At 39.7% G+C, this 23,390-nt stretch overlaps 1 protein-coding gene and 1 non-coding gene across 2 annotated transcripts; both read left to right on the top strand.

Moving 5' to 3' along the window:
* Nucleotides 1–10,995: 10,995 nt before the first annotated feature.
* On the top strand, nucleotides 10,996–16,050 carry rpl13 (ribosomal protein L13). Its single transcript, XM_020516041.2, has 6 exons — nucleotides 10,996–11,076; nucleotides 12,125–12,253; nucleotides 12,556–12,697; nucleotides 13,495–13,668; nucleotides 14,875–14,931; nucleotides 15,844–16,050. Exons 2-6 carry the CDS (start codon nucleotides 12,150–12,152, stop codon nucleotides 16,000–16,002), a joined length of 636 nt encoding a protein of 211 aa, XP_020371630.1. The 5' UTR covers nucleotides 10,996–11,076; nucleotides 12,125–12,149; the 3' UTR covers nucleotides 16,003–16,050.
* LOC125481338 lies at nucleotides 12,395–12,476 on the top strand. The gene has a single exon (XR_007261295.1). It is a non-coding gene; the product is annotated as a small nucleolar RNA MBII-202 (small nucleolar RNA).
* Nucleotides 16,051–23,390: the final 7,340 nt, after the last annotated feature.

Below are 23,390 nucleotides of genomic sequence, written 5' to 3'. Positions count from 1 at the left end.
TTTTATGGGTTGTGGAAGGGACTATATATCTACAAATTTGCTCTGAGATACAGTCTCAGAATAAGGGGCAAGACATTTTGGACTCGAATGAGGAAATTCTCTACTCAAATGGTAACGAATCATTGGATTCTGTATATCAGCTGTGGAAACTTAAGTCATTGAGTACGTTTCAAGATAGAGATCAATAGATTTCTAGATAAAGGTTGGATAGACTTGGTTTGTTTGCACTGAACACAGAAGGTTGAGGGGTGACCTGATAGAAGTTTATAAGATTATGAATGGCATGGATAGAGTGGAAAGTATGAGGCTTTTTTCCAGGGTGGAGGGGTCAATTACTAGGGGGACAAGGTCCGATGTGCGAGTCAAGTTTTTCTGACACAGTGGTGAGTGACTGGGACACGTTGCCAGAGGTGGTGGAAGCAGACACAATAGCAGCATTCAAGTAGCACCTGTTTGAATACATGAATAGGAAAGAAATAGAGAGATACAGATCCTGTAAGTGAAGACAGTTTTAGTATGGAAGGGCAAAATGTGTCGGTGCAGGCTTGGAGGGCCGAAGGGCCTGTTATTTGCGCTGTGTTGTTCTTTGTCCTTTTATAACATGATAGAGATAAAGAAGTAGCACTGGAAAATAGTGTTGAGTTAGATTTACCAGTCATGACCTAGAATGGAGGAGCGGGCTTGTGTGGCAGAATGGCCGAGTCCTGTTTCTGTGTTCCTACAACAAGGTTATATCCTAGCCTAACATGCCACAACTAAGGAATTTCTTGGATAAATGAGTTTTGATCCCAAGAAGATCAACTATAAGTGACACCAGCAATTTTATACAATATAATTGTGCACTACTGACTTTATACAGTCAACATCAAAATAATTAGGTAATCATCCATGTCCCCTCGTTTACGTGTCTTCAGAAGTTATGATTTCTGAGTTACCATTTCATTCTTAATCATTACTTCCTCAGGAAAACGAACACTATCAATCTATCTCTCCAGCAATTAAACTCGTGAACAAATTACTTAAAAATGGGGAAAAAAAAATTCTTGTTTACCTTAACTCTAGCAATACATTTTGATATTGTCCACTAATGTACAGTATGCACTTGTATCTTCTGTGTTTAACAAAAATCACCTCTGAGCACCAAGTGGTCAACCAATGAAGTAGAATGCTTATATAAATTAAACCGACCAGCTAACAACTGTCATGTGTACCTACAACATACTTTTCACTTCTGTCGCTGTACACAGGAAAGACAAAACTACAAAAATCGTGCATAACTTTAGTAGTATATGTCAACATTGTAAGGTATGGAAATTTGATAAAAGCATGTAGCATAAAATTCTAGGTTTAAATAATTGCCCTGAAAGTGCAACTTAACAATTTAATTTAAAGTAAATTGGATTTTTCCATTAAAACCAATGTAAAAGATTTAAGGTTCTGTACAATGTTTCTTATCAGAAAGACAATTAAAATGTTATGCCCTGTAAACTTAAATGCAAGATAACTTAAAATACCTAAACACATAATTCTTTTTACTTCACACTTGGTGCCTTCCTGCTCACCTCACTGCTAGCTGACCTCCCATTTACTGCTTGCCTGTCCTGAAGCTTTGCTATGAGTTATGGCTCAGGACAATAGCAGCAAAAAACAACCTATGATTTTGACAGCATTTCTAAATTGCCTGGTGACCAGGGCAAACCACAAGCCAGAGAGATGAGTCAGAGGGTCATTCAGTGTGGTTTGTTGATGAACCTCAGAGTTGGTAAATGGGAGAGCTGCTACAAAATGTCACTAATTGGTTATGAACTTGTGTCACATCTGACGTGTAACAACACTGATCTAAACTCGCAAAGCTAAATGCAGAAACCAGCCCCATTGAAAACTCTTGTTGAAGCAAAACAAAACAGTGCATATTAAAGTGAGAATTTACTGTAAAGAATATTTGCTGCAGAAAAATATAGGTATTGAACACAGGCATGAATCTTCTGCTCTCTATATTGTCAGAGATGTTTTTTAATTCACTAGTATCGCTGGCTGACCAGCATTTATTGCCTGTTCCTAGTTGCATCTGAACTGAATGGCTAGGCCATTTCAGAGGGCAGTTGAAAGTCAACCACACTGCTGTCTGGAGTGTCATATAGGCCAGACCAAGTGAGGATGGCCGATTTCCTTCCCTGAAGGAAATTAGTGAACTAGACGGGGTTTTTCCAACAACCGCCAACGGTTTCATGGTAATCAATAGATTCTTAATTCCAGATTATTATTGAATTATTGTTATTCAAATTTCAGTATCTGCTGTGGTGGGTTTCCCCAGAACATTAGCTGAATTTCTGGATTAAGAGTCTAGCAATAATATAACTAGGCCATGGCCTCCCCATCGCTTTCCCAAAAAGCATAACTTAGTACAACTACATGAAATGTAGATGCATAATGGCATAAGTCTAATGTCTTGAAATGAGAGATGCCACATTTTGACAAATGTGGCATCACAAGTTTCAAAGACGGAGACAAACGGCACTGAATATTGGAAAGTAAGTAAGTAAAAGTATCTTTATCACCAAGTTCACAAGGGAAGTTTCTTGGACCTAATTATTATTTCTTCTCCCCATCCCCTCAGCATCATCAGCATAAATATCACCTTTTCCTAATTATAGTAAATGTTTAATTACGGGCACCTGTGGGAACAGAAATGTACCAGTTGCTCAAATATTCCGGTTGATCAAGAGGTCCACATAATCAAAGTAAAAACACACATTAAGTAATAGAAACGTAATGGAGGAGGTATACACACTCATACTTTATTTACATCATAAATCACTTAAATAATAATGCAACTTTGCCTTAAATAAAACTTATCGACAGAGGGCCTTCTCACTCACAGCTTTAACCAACTATTCGGACATCGCGATAGATATGACAATACAGTAAACATCTGGTATTTCAGGTATATCACTTTTGCCGGTTTATCAAGAATGAAGTTCATACGGATCTGGTTAAAACAACAGTTCTGCTTTCTCTCACAAATGCTGCCAGACTGCTGATTTTCTCAAACAATTCCTGTTTTTGTTTTGAAAAGAATCTCTCCGTATTTATCTCACCAAGCCCCTGCAGAATCCATATGTTACAGGGACACAGGAGCAACCCTTCAGCCCATCAAGCCCACCCCACCACCCAATTAGATTAAGGCCTATGTTTTACCTCAATTCTACTGCATCCCTTTATGTCATTAGTCGATAGAAAATTATTGATTTCTGTGTAACATGCCAATGAGTGAGTTTCCACAGATCTCTGACATAGAGATTTCCAAAGATTCACCATTCTGAGTGAATAAATTCCTCCTCATCTCAGTCTTAAATGATCTACATCTTATCCTGACATAATGTCCCTGATCTGAGTCATCAGCCAGGTAAAATATCTACCTCCAGCCTTTCATGCCATGTAAGAAATGTATATGTTACTGTGATAACACCTCATTATTCAAAGCTCCAGGGAATACAGACCCAATTTCCTCAATCTCTTGTTGTAATACAATCCCACCACTCCAGAGATTAATCATGTGAACTTCAACTGAATTCTCGCTATAATAAGTACGTTCTTACTTGGATAAGGAGGCCAAAACTGTACACAATACTCCAGGTGCAGTCTCACCAAGGCTTTATACAAATGCAGCAAGACAACTTCTATACTCAAATAACATTGAAATTAATAACAACATATCATGTGCCTTCCTAATTGCTTGCTCTGCATGTTAGCTTATAGTGATATTCACTAAAGGCCAAACTAATTATATTCCATCTGCCATACGCTAGCCCATTCACTTAGCCAGTACAAGTTCTTTTGTAGCCCCTTTCTGTCCTCATAACCACGTTCCCACCCATCGGTATCATCAGCAAACTCAGAAATAATACAATTGATCCCCTGATTCAGATCATTTGTATAGATCGTGAACAATTGTGGACCTAATGCTGACACTTCAGTACCCTCCTAGTAACCGCCTGCCATCTTGAGAATGATCCATTTATTCCTTCTCTGCTTTTAGTCTATTAAACAATTCTCAATCCTTACTAGTATATCCCCCTGTCATGCTAATACCATGTTCTGTAATTTTATTTACTAACTTGTGTAAGATTTTATAAAAAAGCTATTTGAAAATCCAATCATAGAGATGTACAGCACAGAAGCAGACCCTTTGGTCCAACTCGTACATGCCAACCAGATATCCTAAATTAATCTAGTCCCACTTGACAGCATTTGGTCCATTTCCCTCTAAATGCTTCCTATTCATATACCATCCAGATGACTTTTAAATGTTGTGACTTACCAGCCTCCACCATTTCCTCTGGCAGTTCATTCCATACACGCACCACCCTCTGGGTGAAAAAGTTGCCCGTTAGGTCCCTTTTAAATCTTTCCCATCTCACCTTAAACCAATGCCCTCTAGTTTTGCACTCCCCTATCCTGGGGAAAAGACCTTGACTATTCACCCTATCCATGCCCCTCACGATTTTATAAACCTCTATATGGTCACCCCTCAGCCTCCAACACTCCAGAGAAAATTGCCCCAGCCTATTCAGCCTCTCCCGATAGTTCAAACCCTCCAACCCTGGCAACATCCTTGTAAATCTTACTAATTCTCCTTTGTCTATTCTACAAGTAACATCCTCAAAAAGCTCCAACAATTTTGTCAAACATGATTTCCCTTTCATAAATCCATGCTGACTGCCCAATTTACTAATGTTTTCAGAATGTTCAGTTATTACATCTTATATAAGATTTTAACATTTTCACTAAGACTGACATCAAGCTATGAGGCTCGTAGTTCTTCACTCCCTCCCTTCTTAAATAGCAGGATTACATTATGCTACCCTCCAGTTAGCAGCAACCTTCCGAGAATCACCAATGCATTATCTCAAAAGCTACTTTCTTAAACACTCTAGATGAAACTCATCTGGTTCAGGAGATCTTTAAACCCTCAATCCAACTGATTTTTCAAGTAGCATCTCTTTACTAATTTCTTCTGGCTGTTCAGTCACACAAATCCTATTTGCTTAGTATTTCTGGGAGATTTTCTGTATCTTCTTGCATGAGGACAGATGCAAAGTAACTGTTTAGTTTCACTGCCACTATCTTGTTAGCCAATATAAATTCTCTTGACCCCACCTGCAATGGGTGCCCATTTATCCTTGCTTTTTTTTCCCTTTCATGTACCTTGAGAAGCTTGCAATCATATCCCTTTTCTCCCCTGTTCCTATCAGTTTATTGGCCCTCCTTTGCTGCGGCCTGAATTGCTCCCAATCCTCAGGTTTAATGGGTAACTCATTCAGGAATGAGATAAGGAAGAATTTCTTCACTCAGAAAGTTGTGAAACTGTGGCATTCTGTCCCATAGGAAGCTGTTGGGGCCAGTTTATTAGATATATTCAGGAGGGAGCTGGACGTGCCCCTTGCAGCTAAAGGGTTCAAAGGATATGGAGAGAAAGCGGGAATGGGATCCTGAAATTGCATGTTCAGCCATGGTCATATTGAATGGTGATGCAAGTTCAAAGGGCCAAATGGCCTACTCATGCACTTATTTTCTATGTTTACCACTATTTCTGGCATTTTTCTCAGCCACTTCCTTTAATCCCATGCGAAATTTAACTCTTTCATTAACCCTGGTTTATTCACCATTCCCCTTGGGCGTTTGTGCCATAAATGAATGTATATCTGTTGTACATCTTATAGAACTTATTTAAATAATGACGCTTTTCTAGCATCAAATCATCGTGTATTTTCCCAATTCACCATCGTCAGCTCATCACTTAAAATTTCCTTTGCTGAGATTTACAGATGTGAGTTTTCATAATGAACTATGTCACATTCAAACTTAATGTTAGATCCTATCATTGTGTGATCACTATTTCCCAAAGGCTTCTTTATAGTAAGATTTCTAATTAGACCTTTCTCATTACACACCAAATCCAAAATAGCTTGATCCCTAGATAGCTCCTTAAAATACTGTTCCAGAAACTCATTTTGTACACTCTAGGAATCTGTTCTGCACAGCATTAATGCTGCTTTGGTTAATCCAGTCTATATGTAAAATGAAATTGTTTGTTATTACTTTATTACTCATGTTACATGTATCTCTAGTATCCTGATTTAGTGCGTGCCTAACATTAGCACTAAAGTTCGGTATTACCTAAACAACTCTTACCAATGTTTGCTCCCCTATCTGTTTCTTAGCTCCACGCAAATTAATTCTGCATATTAATACTTAGATTCAAGATCCTCTCTTCCTAATGTACTGATCTCACCCCTTATTAGGAATTTCCTTTTTGCCCATTCCCTCCTAAATGTAGAATATCTTTGAATATTTAGTTCCCAATCTCAGTCATCCTGTAGCCACGTCCCCATACTAGCAATTATTTCATATACATTTACCTCAATTTATACAATAAAATCGTCAATGTTTTCATGAATGCTGTGTGTTTTCAGAAGCATTGCCTTTATTTCAGCCTTGTTAACATTATTCATCATTTTGATCCTATTTGACATTTGCTGTTGTTTCATCTTCTATTTCAGCTTCTACTTCTACCTTCCTTCTACTTCCTTTCGCTAGTTTAGCTTTCCTTGAATCTGACTTACTCGTAAATTCTCATTCCCTCCTAATCTGATTAAAACCCACCAGTCCTGGAACTAATCTCAATGGCTCAGGAGACTGGGCAAGATAGGACTGGGACTTAAAGTCCTATCTTGCCCAATCTCCTGAGGCATTGAGATTAGTTCCAGGACTGGGACTTACATTTCAATACCTTGGTAATGTGATGCCCTCCCTCCCAAACCAGTTTTCTAGCCATATGATCAATTCTCCTATTTCTATGCTCCCTAGCATGCTGGAATGGGGGTAATTCTGAGGTTACTGGTTTGGAGGTCTTGTTTTATAATCTGTTTTCTAGCTCACTGAAATCTGCTTGCAGGACCGCATCGCCCTCCTACCTAAATCACTGGTACTGACGTTGACCACAATCTCTGGTTCTTCATCCTCCCCAAGAAAAATGTCCTGCAGCCATTCTGTAACATCCTTGACCAAGGAGGAAAGATACTATCTACAGTCACATTCATAGCTGCAGAAATGCCTGTTTGTTGTTCTAATTGGAGAATCCCCAATCAGCATTGCTCTTTCACTCTTCTTTCTCCTATACAGCTGAGCCGTCAGTGCACAAGAACACCCAGATCACTCTGTGCTGCACTTTTTTTTAACAATTATTTACATAATAGTCTGAAAACTTAGTCATCAAACTTAAGGCACATTACTCTCTTCATTCAATTCACTAATATATAATGTAAATAACTGACGCTCCAATTCTGATCCTTTTAGCATTCCACTAATTACAACCTAAAAAAGCCCTGTTCATGTCCACCTTCTGCTTTCTGATCATCCTCAACTCACCTTGCACTAACATTTTGTATGGGACATTATCCAATGCTGTTTAGATATCTAGGTATACCGCATTTGGCTTTTGTCCATCATACTCTAATAGTCAATTAGATTTCTCTCTTGTACACCATAATTTGGTTGAATCACACGTTTTTAAGTCCATAGTTAAGACTTCCTTAATAAGCACTTTCGTTTCCAGCATTTTCCCGGTGATTGATGTTAGGCTAACAGAATTACTCTTTTTTTTGTTGTTAAGAAATTAGATGGTGCAGAAGTGCAAAGACATCTCGAAATATAGAGTTAAAACTGTAAAGGTTGCAACTCAAGTTGGTTGAGACATGAACATTATTAACAAATCCTGAGTTCCATTTTTTAGAAAAAGATTAATCATTTGGTACATTTATATAGAACTTTGGGTCCTGACTTAGATGTATTTCATCAGCAATAACATACCACAGATGCTGGAAGCTAAAATAAAATCAGAACATTTTAGAAATACTCATGAACAAAAACAAAGTTTCTGGAAAAGCTCAGCAGGTCTGACAGCGTCTGTGAAGGAAAAAACAGAGTTAACGTTTCGGGTCCGGTGACCCTTCCTCAGGACTGAAATACTCATCATTGATGGATAGAGACCCGAGAGGTTAATGTCTATAAAGACATTTCCTTCACCGACTGAAACATAAACACCAGCTTGCTCCACCAATGTTGACTGATCAGTGGAAAACTTCAAGGGTTTTCTGCTTTGAATTTGGATGTGCCGTGTGCAGTTCCGTGTTGACGGATTTTAAAATTATTTATAACTCGGTCATTAGATTGCTTTACTAACGTGGCTCAACTACACCATAGAAAAGTCACAGCACTGAAACAGGTCATTCAGCCCATATGTCTGCAGTGGTTGGATGGCACTTTTAAATCCAATCTAATCTAATTCTGAGGAAGGGTTACCGGAACTGAAATGCTAACTCTGATTTCTCTTCACAGATGCTGCCAGACCTGCTGAGCTTTTCTGCTTTTGTTACTTTCTAATCCAATTTACCAGCACCTCATCTATAACATCTCATCTTCACCATGGACATCCAATCCCTATATACTTGCATTCCCCACGCAGTCTAAAAGCCCTCTGCTTCTTCCTCCCCCGCAGGCCCAACCAGTCCCCCTCCACCGACACCCTTATCTGCCTAACTGAACTTGTCCTTACCCTTAACTACTTCTCCTTCAACTCCTCCCACTTCCTACAGACGAAAAGGGGTGGCCATGGGTACCCGCATGGGCCCAAGCTATGCCTGCCTCTTTGTAGGATACGTGGAACAGTCCCTCTTCCGTAGCTACACTGGCCCCATCCCCCAACTCTTCCTCCGTTACATCGATGACTGTATCGGCGCCGCCTCGTGCTCCCACATTCAACATTCTCACATCCAACATTCATCAACTTTACTAACACCTTTCACCCCAACCTCAAGTTCACCTGGACCATCTCTGAAACCTCTCTCTCCTTCCTGGACACCTCTGTCTCCATGTCTGGTAACCACCTTGAAACTGATATCTATTTCATGCCCAACGAGTCCCTCAGCTATCTAGATTAGACCTCCTCTCACCCACCTTCCTGCAAGAATGCGATCTCCTAGTCCCAATTCCTCTGACTCCGCCACATCTGCTCCCAAGATGAGGCGTTCCACTCCTGGACATCCCAGATGTCCGCATTTTTCAAGGACCGCAATTTTGCTCCCCCCCACCCAGTGGTCGAAAACGCCCTCGACCGCATCTCTTGCATTTCCCGCACCTCAGCCCTCACACCCCTCCCCGCAATAAAAACAAAGACAGAATTCCCCTTGTCCTCACCTATCATCCCAGTAAGCTCCAGATTCAACGCATCATTCTCTGCCACTTCCACCACCTGCAATCTGACCCCACTACGAAGGATATATTTCCCTCCCCAACCTTATCTGCCTTCCGGAGGGACCGCTCTATACATGACTCCCTCGTCTGCTCCACACTCCCCACTAGCCCCACCAACCCTGGCACCTTTCCCTGCAAGTGCAGGAGGTGCTACACCAGTCCCTACACCTCCCCCCCTCACCTCCATCCCAGGCCCCAATAAAACCTTCCAGATTAAACAGATATTCACCTGCACATCTGCTAATGTGGTCTATTGTATCCGTTGTTCCAGATGTGGTCTCCTCTACATCGGGGAAACCAAGCGGAGGCTTGGAAACCGCTTTGTGGAGCACCTACACTTTGGTTTGCAACAAACGACAACACCTCCAAGTCGCAAACCACTTCAACTCCCCCTCCCACTCCCTGGACGACATGTCCATCCTGGGCCTCCTCCAGTGTCACAATGATGCCGCCTGGAAACTGGAGGAACAGCATCTCATATTCCGCCTTGGAAGCCTACAAGCCAATGGTCTCAATGTGAACTTTACGAGCTTCAAAATCTCCCCATCCCCGGCCTCATCCCAAGACCAGCACACCCCCATCCCCGCCTCCTTGACCTGACTGTCTTCCCTCCCTCCCTCCCCACTTCCTACCTACACTCACCTTTACTAGCTTCATCCCCACCTTCCTGACCTGTCTGTCTTTTCTCCCACCCTATCTGCTCCTCTATCCACCTTCTATCACCGTCCCCCCTCTCTATTTATTTCAGAGCCCCCTTCCCCTCCCTAATTTCTGAAGAAGGGTCTAGGCCCGAAACGTCAGCCTTCCTGCTCCTCTGATGCTGCTTGGTCTGCTGTGTTCATCCAGCTCTACACCTTGTTATCTCAGTTTCTCCAGCATCGGCAGTTCCTACTATCTCTTACCAGCACTTGATCCGTGGCTTCGTAAATTACGGCAGTTCGCTGCGGATCTGGGTTATATTTAAATAAATTGCGATTTCTGCCACAATCACCAAAATTGGTAGCAATTCCACCACCGGCTGGGTGAAAAGGTTTTCCCTCATGAACTCCCCTGATTATTCTACAAATCAATTAAAAACCTGTGGCCACTGGTAATTGACCTTTCTGCTAGGGGAAACACTAAACATCGTACTGCTTTTCGATACTGATGGGGCCTACAGGAATTTATAGATATATAGGAAGATACATGGCAAACTAGAAAACCATTCTGCCCATCATGTCTGCGCTCTCTGAAAGTAAACTATGTAATTTAATTGCATTCTTCAGATCTTGCTCCCTAGTTTATTTTCACACCATGGCGATTCTTTTAAAGAAAAACTTTTTGCTTCAGTCCATAAGAAACAGTTCGACCTGCGACTGGAAATTTAAAACCAAAACACCATGGATGCTGTAAATTTGAAATAAAACAGAAAATGCATGTTCTGACAAAGAAGTCCATGGACTGAAAAGATCATCGTCTTTAAGGATGCCAACCCAGCTGAGCTTTCCTGGCATTTTCCGCTTTTAGAATCAGGACACTTTAGTAGGCCGTTGGTTGCGATCGCCTTATTACAAGCTGCATCTAAAACATTAACGACCGGTTTCTACATGTACAGTAAAAATAACCTACATCGCCCCCCAGCGACAGATCCGCCATCTTTGTACGGGGCGGCAGTACTACCAGCGTCCGCTGCACTGATTGGTTAATCTTCGCGTCCGCGTACATATCCCGGCATTCCCCTACACAGCTCGCTCCTTTCCTTCGGCCATCTTCCGCCAGTAGGTAGGTGATGTGTTAGAGTGTGAGTAAAATCACTGTTCATCCGCCACCTTAATCAGGCAAACAAATAACCAATTAGTACGTGGCTGTGCGGCAGAGAACGGGTTCTCAATGTCCGTGAGCATTTCTGAGGAAAGATGTTGCTGAGGCTAGCTGGCAGCTGCTTTCTATGCTTGGAGGATTGAGGCCTAAAATCGAGCTGGTAGCACCGTCTGTCCATTCTGCGTGTACCGGCGCGGTTTCACCGACCTCCAGTGTCTGCCTGTTTCTATGTGTGGCCGTTTGCAGTTGAATGGGCCCCGTGTGGCGGGCTGCAGAACCTCAGTGTTTTGGAGGAGTTTTAAATTAGCGCCCATTGAAAGGCCGAGTTAGTATGCGAGTTCTCCTAAGTCCTGGCTACGATTTGTTTCACTTTGAATTTGTGTACGTTATAATTCATTTGTCGTGCTTTTTCTTACTCACCGAACTTGTCCAAATCACACTGAAGCATCCCTGCATCCTCCTAACAGTTCAACCTCCCATATTTTACACAACCTCCAGGTGTCCCAGAACGCTTTAGGAATATAGTCTTTGCAGTGCTGTATATGTGGCAGCCTGTTTGTGCAAACGGCAATGTATTACGACCACGTAATCTTTTTGATTAATTCGCATGCCTGCTTCAAAATAGTGGTCTAAAATCTTTTACATCCATCTTAAAGATGGTTAGGGTTAAGGTTAGATGGTGCCTCCCAGCAGTGTAGTGCTCCCTCGGTACTGCACTGAAATATCAGCTTTTGTTTGTTGTGTTCAAATCCTGGAGTGGGCCTTTAACCCACAAACTTTTGGAGGTGAAACTGTTGCTAATAGACTCCTCGATGTTCCATTGACATTGGTCCAAAGTGTTCTTTGAGTTGTCTTTAGTAGTATTCAAGGTGATTAACATTAGGTTGTGGGTATGTTCTTAAATTGGAATCTATTTGGTCAGCTTTTCAGATTGTGAAGTGCTGTGGTGAGTTGTATGTGGTATGTTATTACTTGCTGCATTTTATTCGTGTTTACTTGGCAATTACAGGGTCTTAGCCCTTCAATAAGTAGCAATGGCCCCAAGTCGAAATGGAATGATTTTGAACCCTCATTTCCACAAGGACTGGCAGAAAAGAGTCCGGACTTGGTTCAATCAGCCAGCCAGAAAAATCCGCAGGTATGCAGTTCAGTGCTGAGAGCTTTGCTTCATTTTTTTTCTCTGAGGAATCTAGTTGTGTGGACTCCTGTAAAGCACATTAGCTAAATGTGGGAAAACGGTACTGCTACTGGATTGTTTTATTACCATTCCACAGTCAGATGATGACAATTTCTCCGGAATCTCTGTACTTTGTTGATGATTACTCTTTGAACCCTTTATTGCTGATGACTGTGGTCTAATCTAAGTTCTTTGTTAAAATGTCCATGTGCAAAGTTGACCAGAAATTTCTAATCCTCAATTTCTCCATTACTGGTTGATAGACGCAAGGCACGGCAGGCTAAAGCACGCCGCATTGCTCCACGTCCAGTTGCTGGCCCACTTCGACCAGTTGTTAGGTGTCCCACTGTCAGGTATCACACAAAAGTACGTGCTGGACGAGGCTTCAGCCTGGAGGAGCTAAAGGTAATTATTGTTCGTACATAGTCATAATTGTATAGGAATTATATTTTCTCAAAGTCAATTGAATATAAAACACAACTATTGAATAAGTTCTATTTCCCGTTGCAAGTTCTTTTCTTTAGTAGGGTTCCAGAGGTGACCATAAATATGGACAGAGAACTCATTGCATGAGAGGCTCTGGCTAAGAATGAAGAATGTAACTAAACAAAACCAGACTAAGGGAATAGAAGCATCAGAAGACAGTGCAGAGGGGAGGAGGAAAGATATAAATAACAATGTATGATATTTAAAAGCCATTCATGTAAATTTTACAGGAATGTTGTGAAATAATTGCAATTTTAAGCCACCTAAAGAGATTAGGGCCATGATCCAAAGCACAAGTTTTCAGTGTGTTTGAAGTACTGTGAGATTGGTATCATTTTTGGAATAATTGCCTAATCAAAATTGATTTTATATATTTTAGAACAGTTGTATATTCACTCAGTTTAAAAGGGTCTAGTCAGTTCCTCAATTTACACATCAATAAATGAAGCTTACTGTTTGGAGTTACATGTTGAAAAGGACATGAGCTTTTGGGCGTGATACAGAACATTGACTTGTGGGGTGATAATGCATGTTTATTGATTTGAGAAAGCATGACTTAGAAATTGAATTGAAGATGGCTTTTTAATTGTTCATCAGAAATGATTTTTTTAAAAACCTTTTCCATCTGTGGCCGCTATTATTTTTTAAACATTATTTCTGTGTTTTCTTTCTCCTCATTAAAATAAATGCATTCTGTTTTTGTGCCAACACAACAGGCAGCAGGCATTAACAGGAGAGTTGCACGTACTATTGGCATTGCTGTTGATCATAGACGCCGTAACAAGTCAACTGAATCTATTCAGTGTAATGTTCAACGTCTGAAGGAGTATCGCTCTAAACTGATAATCTTCCCAAGAAAGGCTTCAGTTCATAGGAAGGGAGATTCTTCTGTAAGTAACCAAAAAAATGTTTGCTGAACATTCTGAAATCAAATTGAAAATGATGCTTCAGAGGATATTTGTAATACTAATGGCTCTTAAATAATATCAAAAATGAAATTTCTTCTGCATTACAAGTCTGAAATAAGATAATTGGATAAATTTATTTCCATGTAAACCTGGAAAAGCTTAAAAAAAAATTTCAACTGTAATAGAGGGAATAGATAATTTGGCTTTAATAACAAGTCCTTGATAGTTGCTTTGTCTTTTGAAGACATTGATTCCTCTTGGATGCAGCATTCCATATACTTGTGTAGATTGGCTAGCTGCAATGCAGTTGTTTGGTGACATTGTTGCTAAGTCAGATTGTTTGCATATTTCTAATGTGAGCTATGTGATCGATCATCACAGCACAGACTGAGAATCAGAAATCTACATTTCTGCCCTTGGAAACTCTCTGGACCTCACATCCATCTTGTTTGCATGTTATTGTGGAACTGTTTTTAAAGCACTTGTGCTAGTTTAGAACATACCTATTAAATTTTCATTCATGAGTAGTATTTTAAAATAAAAGTTTAGTCCACCATTTAAGCAATCCTGATGGGTTTTAGCGGAAAGTTTGACGCACACGTGCCAGAGTCAAACCCCTCCTTTTGTATAATGTTGGCTGATAGCACCGTTATGATCAGAAGGAGACAGAATGAAAATTTGGGCTAGGATGAGCATTCGTGGTAAACATCCACTGTTGCTGGGCAAATTGGAATAGAAACGGGCAGAAGTAACTGAGGTGGATTTTTTTCTTTTTATTTGTTCATGGAATGGGTGCTTTGCTGGCTAGGCCAATATTTATCGCCATTCCTGTATGAGTTACTGGGTTACTTTTTCTGAGGGGAATTGGAATATTACAACAGTAGAAAGTAGTTTGCTTAAACTGTGGTGCTGTGAACTGATCAGAAGTCAATTGGAGGCTCTTGAGATTGTAAGAGCATTTTTTAAAAAAAAAAATCTCAAATGCTGGTCTGCCCTGGGGCTAAGTTATTTAGTTAAGTGGTTGTAATGATGGCCCTCCACATTAAAAAGACGAAGCTTTTTTTGGAATTTCTGCACATTATTGATGATTTTTGTTGAATCTTCTCCATCTGATGACTGTGGAAGTGTCATTAATTTAAATTGTTTGGGTTTGTTTAATTTTACACTTGAATGATTTCTTCCCTACAGGCAGAAGAAATTAAACTGGCAACACAGTTAACTGGACCAGTCATGCCAATCAAAAATGTGAGTAACTTCCTAAATGTTTTCTCAATTTACAATTTGTTTAAAATTGATTAGCTATCTGTCATTGTGTTGAGTCAGAAGATGATGGACTCTATATTGTATCTCTCAGATGTATGTAAAAGATGACCAAGGAAGTTCTTTATGTTCTGCCCAATATTTGTCACCAAGCCAGTACTTTTCTTAAAAGACACTATCTCATCGTTTTGTGGGAACTTGATGCACCTAATTGTTTGCCATGTTTCCCCACATTAATACAATGACTGTACTTCAACAATATTGTATATTACATTGCTTACATCAATATAGATATGCAAGATAAATTTGTACGGTTAAACACATCACCCGTGCATTAAGACACTATTTCTGCAAGACTTTGGCTGAAAGTGCTTTGAATCAGCAAGAGGCACTATACATTAAATTTCTTGTTAATTTGTATAATCCAAATTGACGACATTTGGGTAAACACTTCATAAACAAATCTTCACACATCTTAACTTTATATAGATTTGAATGCATGTTAATTGTTTGGCCATGTGTATATGGTAATTGTGAAAGTACTTGGATGTAGGGTGACCTTTCAGCTGGACATCAGCCTATATTTCCAAATCAGAAATTCATAAACTTTCTGAATGGGTTCCCTTTGACTATCTCGGGTAGCCATCAAATTTAGAAATTACATTTAAGGAAACTCTGCAGCAAAAAGCATTAATTCAAATCTAAAATAGTGAACCTTCAGTTTTGTCTAATTGATTTTGCTGCAATATTCTCATCTTGAATTGTGATAATTTTGATTACTTGGTATATCAGAGTTCTGTTGCTTTTATGGATAGAATTAGATCTCTTATTTATGATTCTGACTACAGCTATAAATTTTCATTGGCTTATGCTTATGGATACAATTTTTCCCTTCAGATATACAAGAAAGAGAAGGCCCGGGTGATCTCGGAGGATGAGAAGAATTTCAAGGCTTTTGCAAGCCTCCGTATGGCCCGTGCCAATGCCCGTTTGTTTGGAATCCGTGCTAAGAGAGCGAAGGAAGCAGCAGAACAGGATGTTGAGAAGAAAAAGTAAAATATAAAATATTGAACTATTCAATAAATAACTTTTAAAAAGGAAAAAGTTCAATTCATTGCAAAGCCATATTTTACTTGTTCATTCTTGTTCTGCTTTTTGCAGAGAATTGTGATTTGTGCTGATGTGAAATTGGTGGTTTTTTGCCTTTAAATTTAATTTGGCACAACTTTTAATGTTAACTGTTGCAACACAGCCAAACTAATTTAGCCTTTCTACCTCTATATTTGCGACACAAATATTAAAACTTCAATACCATCAACAAGTTATCCTGGTTGTGCCTAACCAAAATTTTTGAATAACCTATTCCAGACTCTGAATAATTTATTCAATACACTGTTTAAACAAAAGATTTAGCACCTTTAACAAAACATAACTTTAGCAGAGCAAACTAGGAACTCTAATTGATGTCTGTTTACAGCCAGTAATCTTTGTTTTCGGCCCCATTCTTACCAAAAATAGACAAATACAGTTGAGGGGTAACTAAAGGAAAGTAGCAAAACTGGCCAGCTTAAGTGGTTTTCACAATGTGTTGTTCCATAGGCTGTAATTGTTTCTATATTATTTTTCTGAAGATGCTAATTAGGGCCACCCTTTCAGCTCATTCAGAGGGGGTCAGTGATATTTAATTTCTATTCTCTGAACTTCCAAAAGCTGATAATGGGAGGTTAGACATGGCGATGTCAAATCTTAATGTGTAACATCAACAGCCTTCTCACAAAAAGCAGTCCAAAACATGGTTAAAAGCTCTGGCCTCTATCAGACTGTCTCCCCATGATGCCCCAGTTACCATTCAACATCTGTCATCTGCTTGAGTGCAATGTCTCCTGGGCGTGCTAGGACTGACTCTCGGGCAGAGATAGTAGGAAATGCAGATGCTGGAGAATCTGAGATAACAAGCTGCAGAGCTGGATGAACACAGCAGGCCGAGCAGGAAAGCTGACGTTTCGGGTCTGGGCCCTTCTTCAGACCCTTTTCTGAAGAAGGGTCCAGACCCAAAACGTCAGCTTTCCTGCTCCTCTGATGCTGCTTGGCCTGCTGTGTGCTCATCCAGCTCTACACCTTGTTATCTCTGACTCTCGGGCAACCTTGTTAATGGCCAATCATTTGTTATCTGGTGAAGTATACTGTTTTGCACCTGATGTCGAAGATCTGAAATTCTTTTGATCAATAACTGACCTGTAGTTCCAGGTCTGGCTTCATAATAAAGCTTTTTGTTTTGTTTTTAGCACAAGCAGCTACTGCTGCTCTGTCCAAGAGTCATCTTCAGCTCATCTCCAAACCAAAAATGATTAAAAATAATGATGAATCTCTAGAGAAATTTATATTTTGGATATGGCCACATTGGTGAGGGATTTTGGTGTATGCACTTCTGTCCTTATGTGCTCTGGGATGTAGGTTAACCAGGCCCTGGGGATTTATCAGCCCTCAGTCCCATCAGTTTCTCCAGCATAGTTTCTCTGCTAATTCAGACAATGCTTCTTTCTCACTAAACCCTGTGTTTCCCCACATTTCTGGCACATACTTGTGTCCTCCTTTATGAAGACACAAACAAAGTACGAATTTAGTTTGTCAGCTATTTCTTTGTTCCATATTATAAATTTCCCTGTTTCTAATGAGAGGCATAGATAGACCGGATAGTCAGAGATGTTTTCCCAGGGCAGAAGTGACTATTACAAGGGGGCATAATTTTAAGGTGATTGGAGGAAGGTGTAGGGGAGATGTCTTCACACAGCGAGTGGTGGGCGTGTGGAATGCACTGCCGGCAGTGGTAGTGGAGTCAGATACTTTAGAGACTCTTAAGCGACCCTTGGATAGGCACATGGAGGATAGTAAAATGTAGGGTATGCAGGGTAGATTGATCTTAGTAGGGTAATAGGTCGGCACAACATCGTGGGCCAAAGGGCCTGTACTGTTCTATGTTCTATGTTATTGTGTTCCTATGTTTAAACTGATTTTTTTAAAAGTGTTGCTTAAAAAAAGACAGACAAATAGCTTCAGAAAATTCTGTCTTGCACATTCTACAAACATGGCGTAGGCTGCAGTCAGTAGCCTTTTGGGTGTATGTCCCAAAGACTGGCAAATCATAGCAAATAGTATATCTCTCTCGGCTGATCACAACAAGTGAGGCATTCACCATACCCTATCAGCCAATGCTGGCAAAGCATACTGTACAATATTTGCTTAATGCTGAGTATGCTAAGAATTATGCTGATGACCAGTTCAAGATTGTCATTTGGACTTGCAGGTACTGGAAGGTACGTGTGTTAACACATAGGAGCCTGTTATTTTTATGTACATAGTGTCTGTTTTCCAACAAAATGACTGACAGATATTCTTCTGGTTCGTTTTTCAGTAATGTCATAACTAATCAGTCGATCCGTCTGGTTTCAATTTAAGCAAAATTTGGCAGTTAAAAACCAATTGCTGGAAAAGCTCAGGTCTGGTACCATCTGTGGAGACAAATCAGAATTAACACTTTGTTTCATCCGTAGAAAGGTCACTGGACCTGAAATGTTGACTCTTGATTTCTCTCCACAGCTGGCTGCCAGACTTGCTGAGCTTTTGAAGCAATTTCTGTTCTTTTTGTTTCTGATATCCAGCATTGCAGTTCTTTCGGTTCTTATTTGCCAGTTTAAACAGTTATCCAATGATACATCTTGGTAATCACAGTCCATTGCCTAACCAATTTGCATATTCTCTTACTATACAGAAGTTTTTTTGTTTTATTCACCAGTATTTCTTGTGAATTGCATTGCTGATTACAAGACAAAATATTTTGAACTTTTTTTCAGCAATACCCTGATTTGGTGCTACCACAAAATTACTTAATTGGCATAAATATTTGGATGTCTAAGGTTTATGAAAATGGAAGAATTTTTTATGCTATCTATTTTCAAAGTCCTTCATGCCCCCTTGTCTGTTCCTATGTCTAACTTTTCCTGGGCCTTTAGTGACTATTGTGTATTACCCACTCCTTTGATTTGTTCCAGCATTGGCAGGTCATCAAAGTATTCCTTTTTGGATGCCCCCTTTCTTAATACTTCTCTTGGCTTGGTGCCATTTATGTATGATTACAGTTGACTACTTTTGGACACCTCTAACTTGGCTATATATAAATGCAAAATGTTAGTAAACTGTTTCCATTTCAGATACTGATGTTTAACCATGAATAGAAGCTTCACCCCTACACTCCAATGTAAGATCAGTGACTCCAGAAATCATTCTCTTCCCCCCACACCCCCCCCCCCCCCCACCGTCTCATCTACTAATTGTGGTATGGCCATTGAATAATGGTTTGGGTAAAGTTTATGTTATATACCCTGGCTTACCTGGAGCTAGTTAAAATGCTGAGAATGGTTTACCATAAGATACTTGTAGGTAACAGACTTTTAAGCTGCATTTGGATCCAAGTAACAGGTAAAAATTTTGCAACCTATTCTGCTTGCCTGTTTTCTTCTGAAATTATTGTTAAACCCATCATCAGATGATTGTCTTTTAACCAGTTAGTTAATTCTAGTTTGCGACACCCAGAGAGATTTAATTTCTCAAATGATTTTTCTGTTTCAAAACCTGTATGGCTTTTACAGCACAAATAAGTGTCACAGCTTGTGTTGTAATGTGCCTGAACAGATTGATTAGGAAATATCTGCAATGGAGGGCTTTCTTTAACCTCTGGTGGTCCAGTGGTGACTTGTAACATCTCTGAACAGGTTGATTTTAAAAATATCCACAACCACTTTCAGTCAAAACAATTGTGGATTCTCCTGACACAGTAGCCTGCCTCTGAATAAAATCTCATTTAGGACTGTTGTACTAAAGTGTTACTGGCCCAGACTGGAAAGCCTGGGTTCAAGTCTTGCCTATTCCAGGTGTGTGTAATAACATCTGAACTCCCACATTAAGATTACTGACAATGGAATACAAGTCCTATTTACACAAACAACATGTACTCAGTTTTTTGCTCCTGGTATTCTGTGTGCTGCATGCATACAGCAAAGTCCATTATTAGCGACTTGGCTGAGAACTAATTATAGTACTGGTGATATGGTCTAGCCAAAGATTTATGCAACTGTAGAATAAGTTTGTGGCCTTGTGTATTGCAAATCCTCTGGGCATGAAGTCTTAACCTTTTTTAAATTTTTTTCCTTTTTGTATTTGCTTATTTTAAGTGATTTCAAAATAAACTTACAGGGCTATAGGTTCAAATGGGGAAATGGAACTGACTATTGCTCCATGGAGTGCCAGCAAAGCGCTTGGACTGAATGACTTCCTGTCTTTTTTTAAAATAGTAGTTAATCTATACCATCCCTTCACAATTTTATTAATCTCTTATCAGGTCACTCCATAATCCCTTGTTCTAATTAAAGCACATGCCCTGCAGCAGTTCAAAAGTAAAAGCACTTCACTGTCTCTTCTTGCTCTGCAAAGTGCTGTCTTCTCATACCCAGTAGCATTTCAGTGACTGTTCTTTAGAAAGCAGAAATGTGTGAAATCCAAAACTACTCCAACATGTCTTGTGGTTTTATATAGATAGAGCATTGTATTTCTATTTTTATAATCTATACCTTGTCACAAAACTCAGCGTTTTATGGCCCTATGCACTTCAGATTCTAATTTTAAGGTCGTATAAATTAGAAGCTCATGTCTTTAAAACTGCAATGTACGTTTCTCACTAGCATTGAATTCCATCTGCTGTGTCTATTTCTTAACTGTCCAGCCCTGTTTGCTTCTTTGGAGTGATCAGATAAGGTGTTATTTCAGGTACGGATCTTTCCAGAGTTGTAGAGAACAAAAGAGAAGTACAGCCTGTGACGATCACCATGCCTTAACTAAACTAAAAAATAAATCTTGTGCCCGTATTTGGTCCGTATCCCTCTATTCTCTCCTATTCTTGTAACCATCTGGATGCCTCTTAAGTATCGCCAATATGCCTACTTCCACGACCTGGCAGTGCATTCCAGAAATAATTGAGGAATTTTGCTGTTAATTACATTGTTTTTGAAGCAAGCGTTGGAGCATTTCACCCCCTTCAGCTAATGAAATCACAATGTTTAGGAACATATACTCACAGGTGACTCAGGACCTTATTAGAAGCTAACGAAATATTTTCCTGAACTGATGGTGGAAACATTTTCTAAAGTAACTGTATGGTAAAACATGGACTATCAATTTAGACCATAAAAGCATAAGACAGAAGAGAAGTAGGACTTTCAATAAGACCATGGCTGATTTGATAATCCTCAACTCAATTTTCCAGTCTTTTTCTCAATCCTTGATTCCTTTACCGATTAACAATTTGATTATTTCAGCCTTGAATATACTGCATGATGCAGTGTGTTCAGCCCTCTGGTTTAAAAAATGCCAGATTTGCTACCCTCGGAGGAAAAAAAAATTCCTCATCCTTAAATAGGTGACTGTGTACTCAGATTGTGGCCCCTTGTTGTAGGCTGTCCAACTAGAGTAAATAACTTTTCCACCCTGTCAAGCCCCTGAAGAATGTCGTATGTTTCAATGAGGTCACCTCTCGTTCTTCTAAACGTCAGCAAATACAGGCCAAACCCCTACTCTAGAAAATTCTTCCATTCCCAGAATCAATCAAGTGAGCACTCAAATAAAAGCAAAATATGATGGATGCTGGAAAACTGAACCATGTGTAAAATGCTAGAGAAATTCGCACAGTTTGGCGGATCTGTGGAGACAGAAACAGAGTTAGCGTTTTGAGTCCAACGAACTGAATGACAGCTCTGAGGATGTTCTATCAAGATTGAAATATTAACTCTGTTTTTGTTTCCACAGATGCTGCCAGACCCACTGAGTTTCTCCAGCAATCTGTTACAACCTAGTGAACCTTCTCTAGTCTGTCTCCAATGTCATTATATCTTTTCTGAGACAGGGAGACTAAAACTGGTTACAGAATTCTAAATGTGGTCTGATTGGACACTTGTATAGTTTTAGCAACAAGACTTCCCTATTTTTGTACTCCATTCATAGAATCACAACGATATACTTCACAGAAATAGACCCTTCAGTTCAACTCGTTCATGCCGATCAGATATTCTAAATTAATCTAGTCCCATTTGCCAGCATTTGGCCCATACCCCTCTAAACCTCTCCTATTCATGTACCCATCCAGATGCCTTTTAAATGTTGTAATTGTACGTGCCTCCTCCACCACCACCTCTGGCAGCTCGTTCCATACATGCACCATCCTCTGTATGAAAACATTGCCCTTTAGGTCCCTTTTAAATCTTTCCCTTCTCACCTTAAATACATGCCCTCTAGTTTTGGACTCCCCTACCCTGAGAAAAAGACCTTGGCTATTCACCCTATCTATGCCCCTTGTGATTTTATAAATCTCAATCAGGTCACCCTTCAGCCTCTGATGCTCAAGGAAAAAAGCCCCAGCCCATTCAGCCTCTCCCTAAGCTTAAACCCTCCAATCCTGGAAATGTTCTTGCAAATGTTTTCTGAACCTTTTCAAATCTAACAACATCGTTCCTGTAATATGGAGACCAGAATTGAACACTATTCTAAAAGTGGCCTCACCAATGTCCTGTACAGCCGTAACATGACCTCCCAACTCCTATACTTTATGCATTGACCAATGAAGGCGTTCCCTTTGAAATAAAGGACAACATTTCATTTGCCTTTGCAATTATCTATTGAATTTGTGTGCCAGCTTTGAGATTTATCTATGAGGACCTCCAAATTTCTCTGCTGCAATTCTCTGCAGTTCTTTTCCATTTAAACAATATTCAGCTTCTCTATTTGTTCTGCCAAAATACATAATCTTATATCTTCCTATGTTCTATCCGCCAAGTTTTTCATGTAACCTTTTTATATCTCTCTGCAGACACTTTGTGACATCCTCGCAACTTGCCTACTCATCTATTTTAGTGTAATTTGCAAATTTGGCTGTGGCACTCCACTAGTTACAGATTGCTATCCTAAAAAATCCCCTTATCCCAACTCTCTGTCTTCCATTGGTTAGCCAATTCTGTCTCCATGTTAATACACTACCTCCCAACACCACAACCATTAAATAATTTTAGATGTGTTACTTTATTGAATGCATTTTAGAAATCCAAATATATTCCATCTACCTTTATCAATCCTGTTTGTTACATCCTAAAGCGTTCTAGTAAATTTGTCGGGCCTGCTCTCCCCTTCGTGAAGCCAGCTGACTCTTGCTTGGTTATCTGTTTTCTAAATGTTCTGATGACACTTCCTTTATAATGTACTATTGCTCTTTTCCAATGACAATCTTTAAGCTAACTGGCCTATAGTTACTTTAATTTTGCTTACTTTTTAGAATAAATGTTACATTGGCAGATTTCCAGATTCTAACAATTCTTAGAAGTCTGGTGTGTTAAAATAGTTATGGA

Source organism: Rhincodon typus, unplaced genomic scaffold, assembly GCF_021869965.1.
Source record: "Rhincodon typus isolate 14 unplaced genomic scaffold, sRhiTyp1.1 hic_rhity00001773, whole genome shotgun sequence".
NCBI classification, from domain to species: domain Eukaryota; kingdom Metazoa; phylum Chordata; class Chondrichthyes; order Orectolobiformes; family Rhincodontidae; genus Rhincodon; species Rhincodon typus.
Note: the sequence above shows the minus strand (reverse complement) of the source record. Positions and strands in the feature narration are given on the sequence as shown.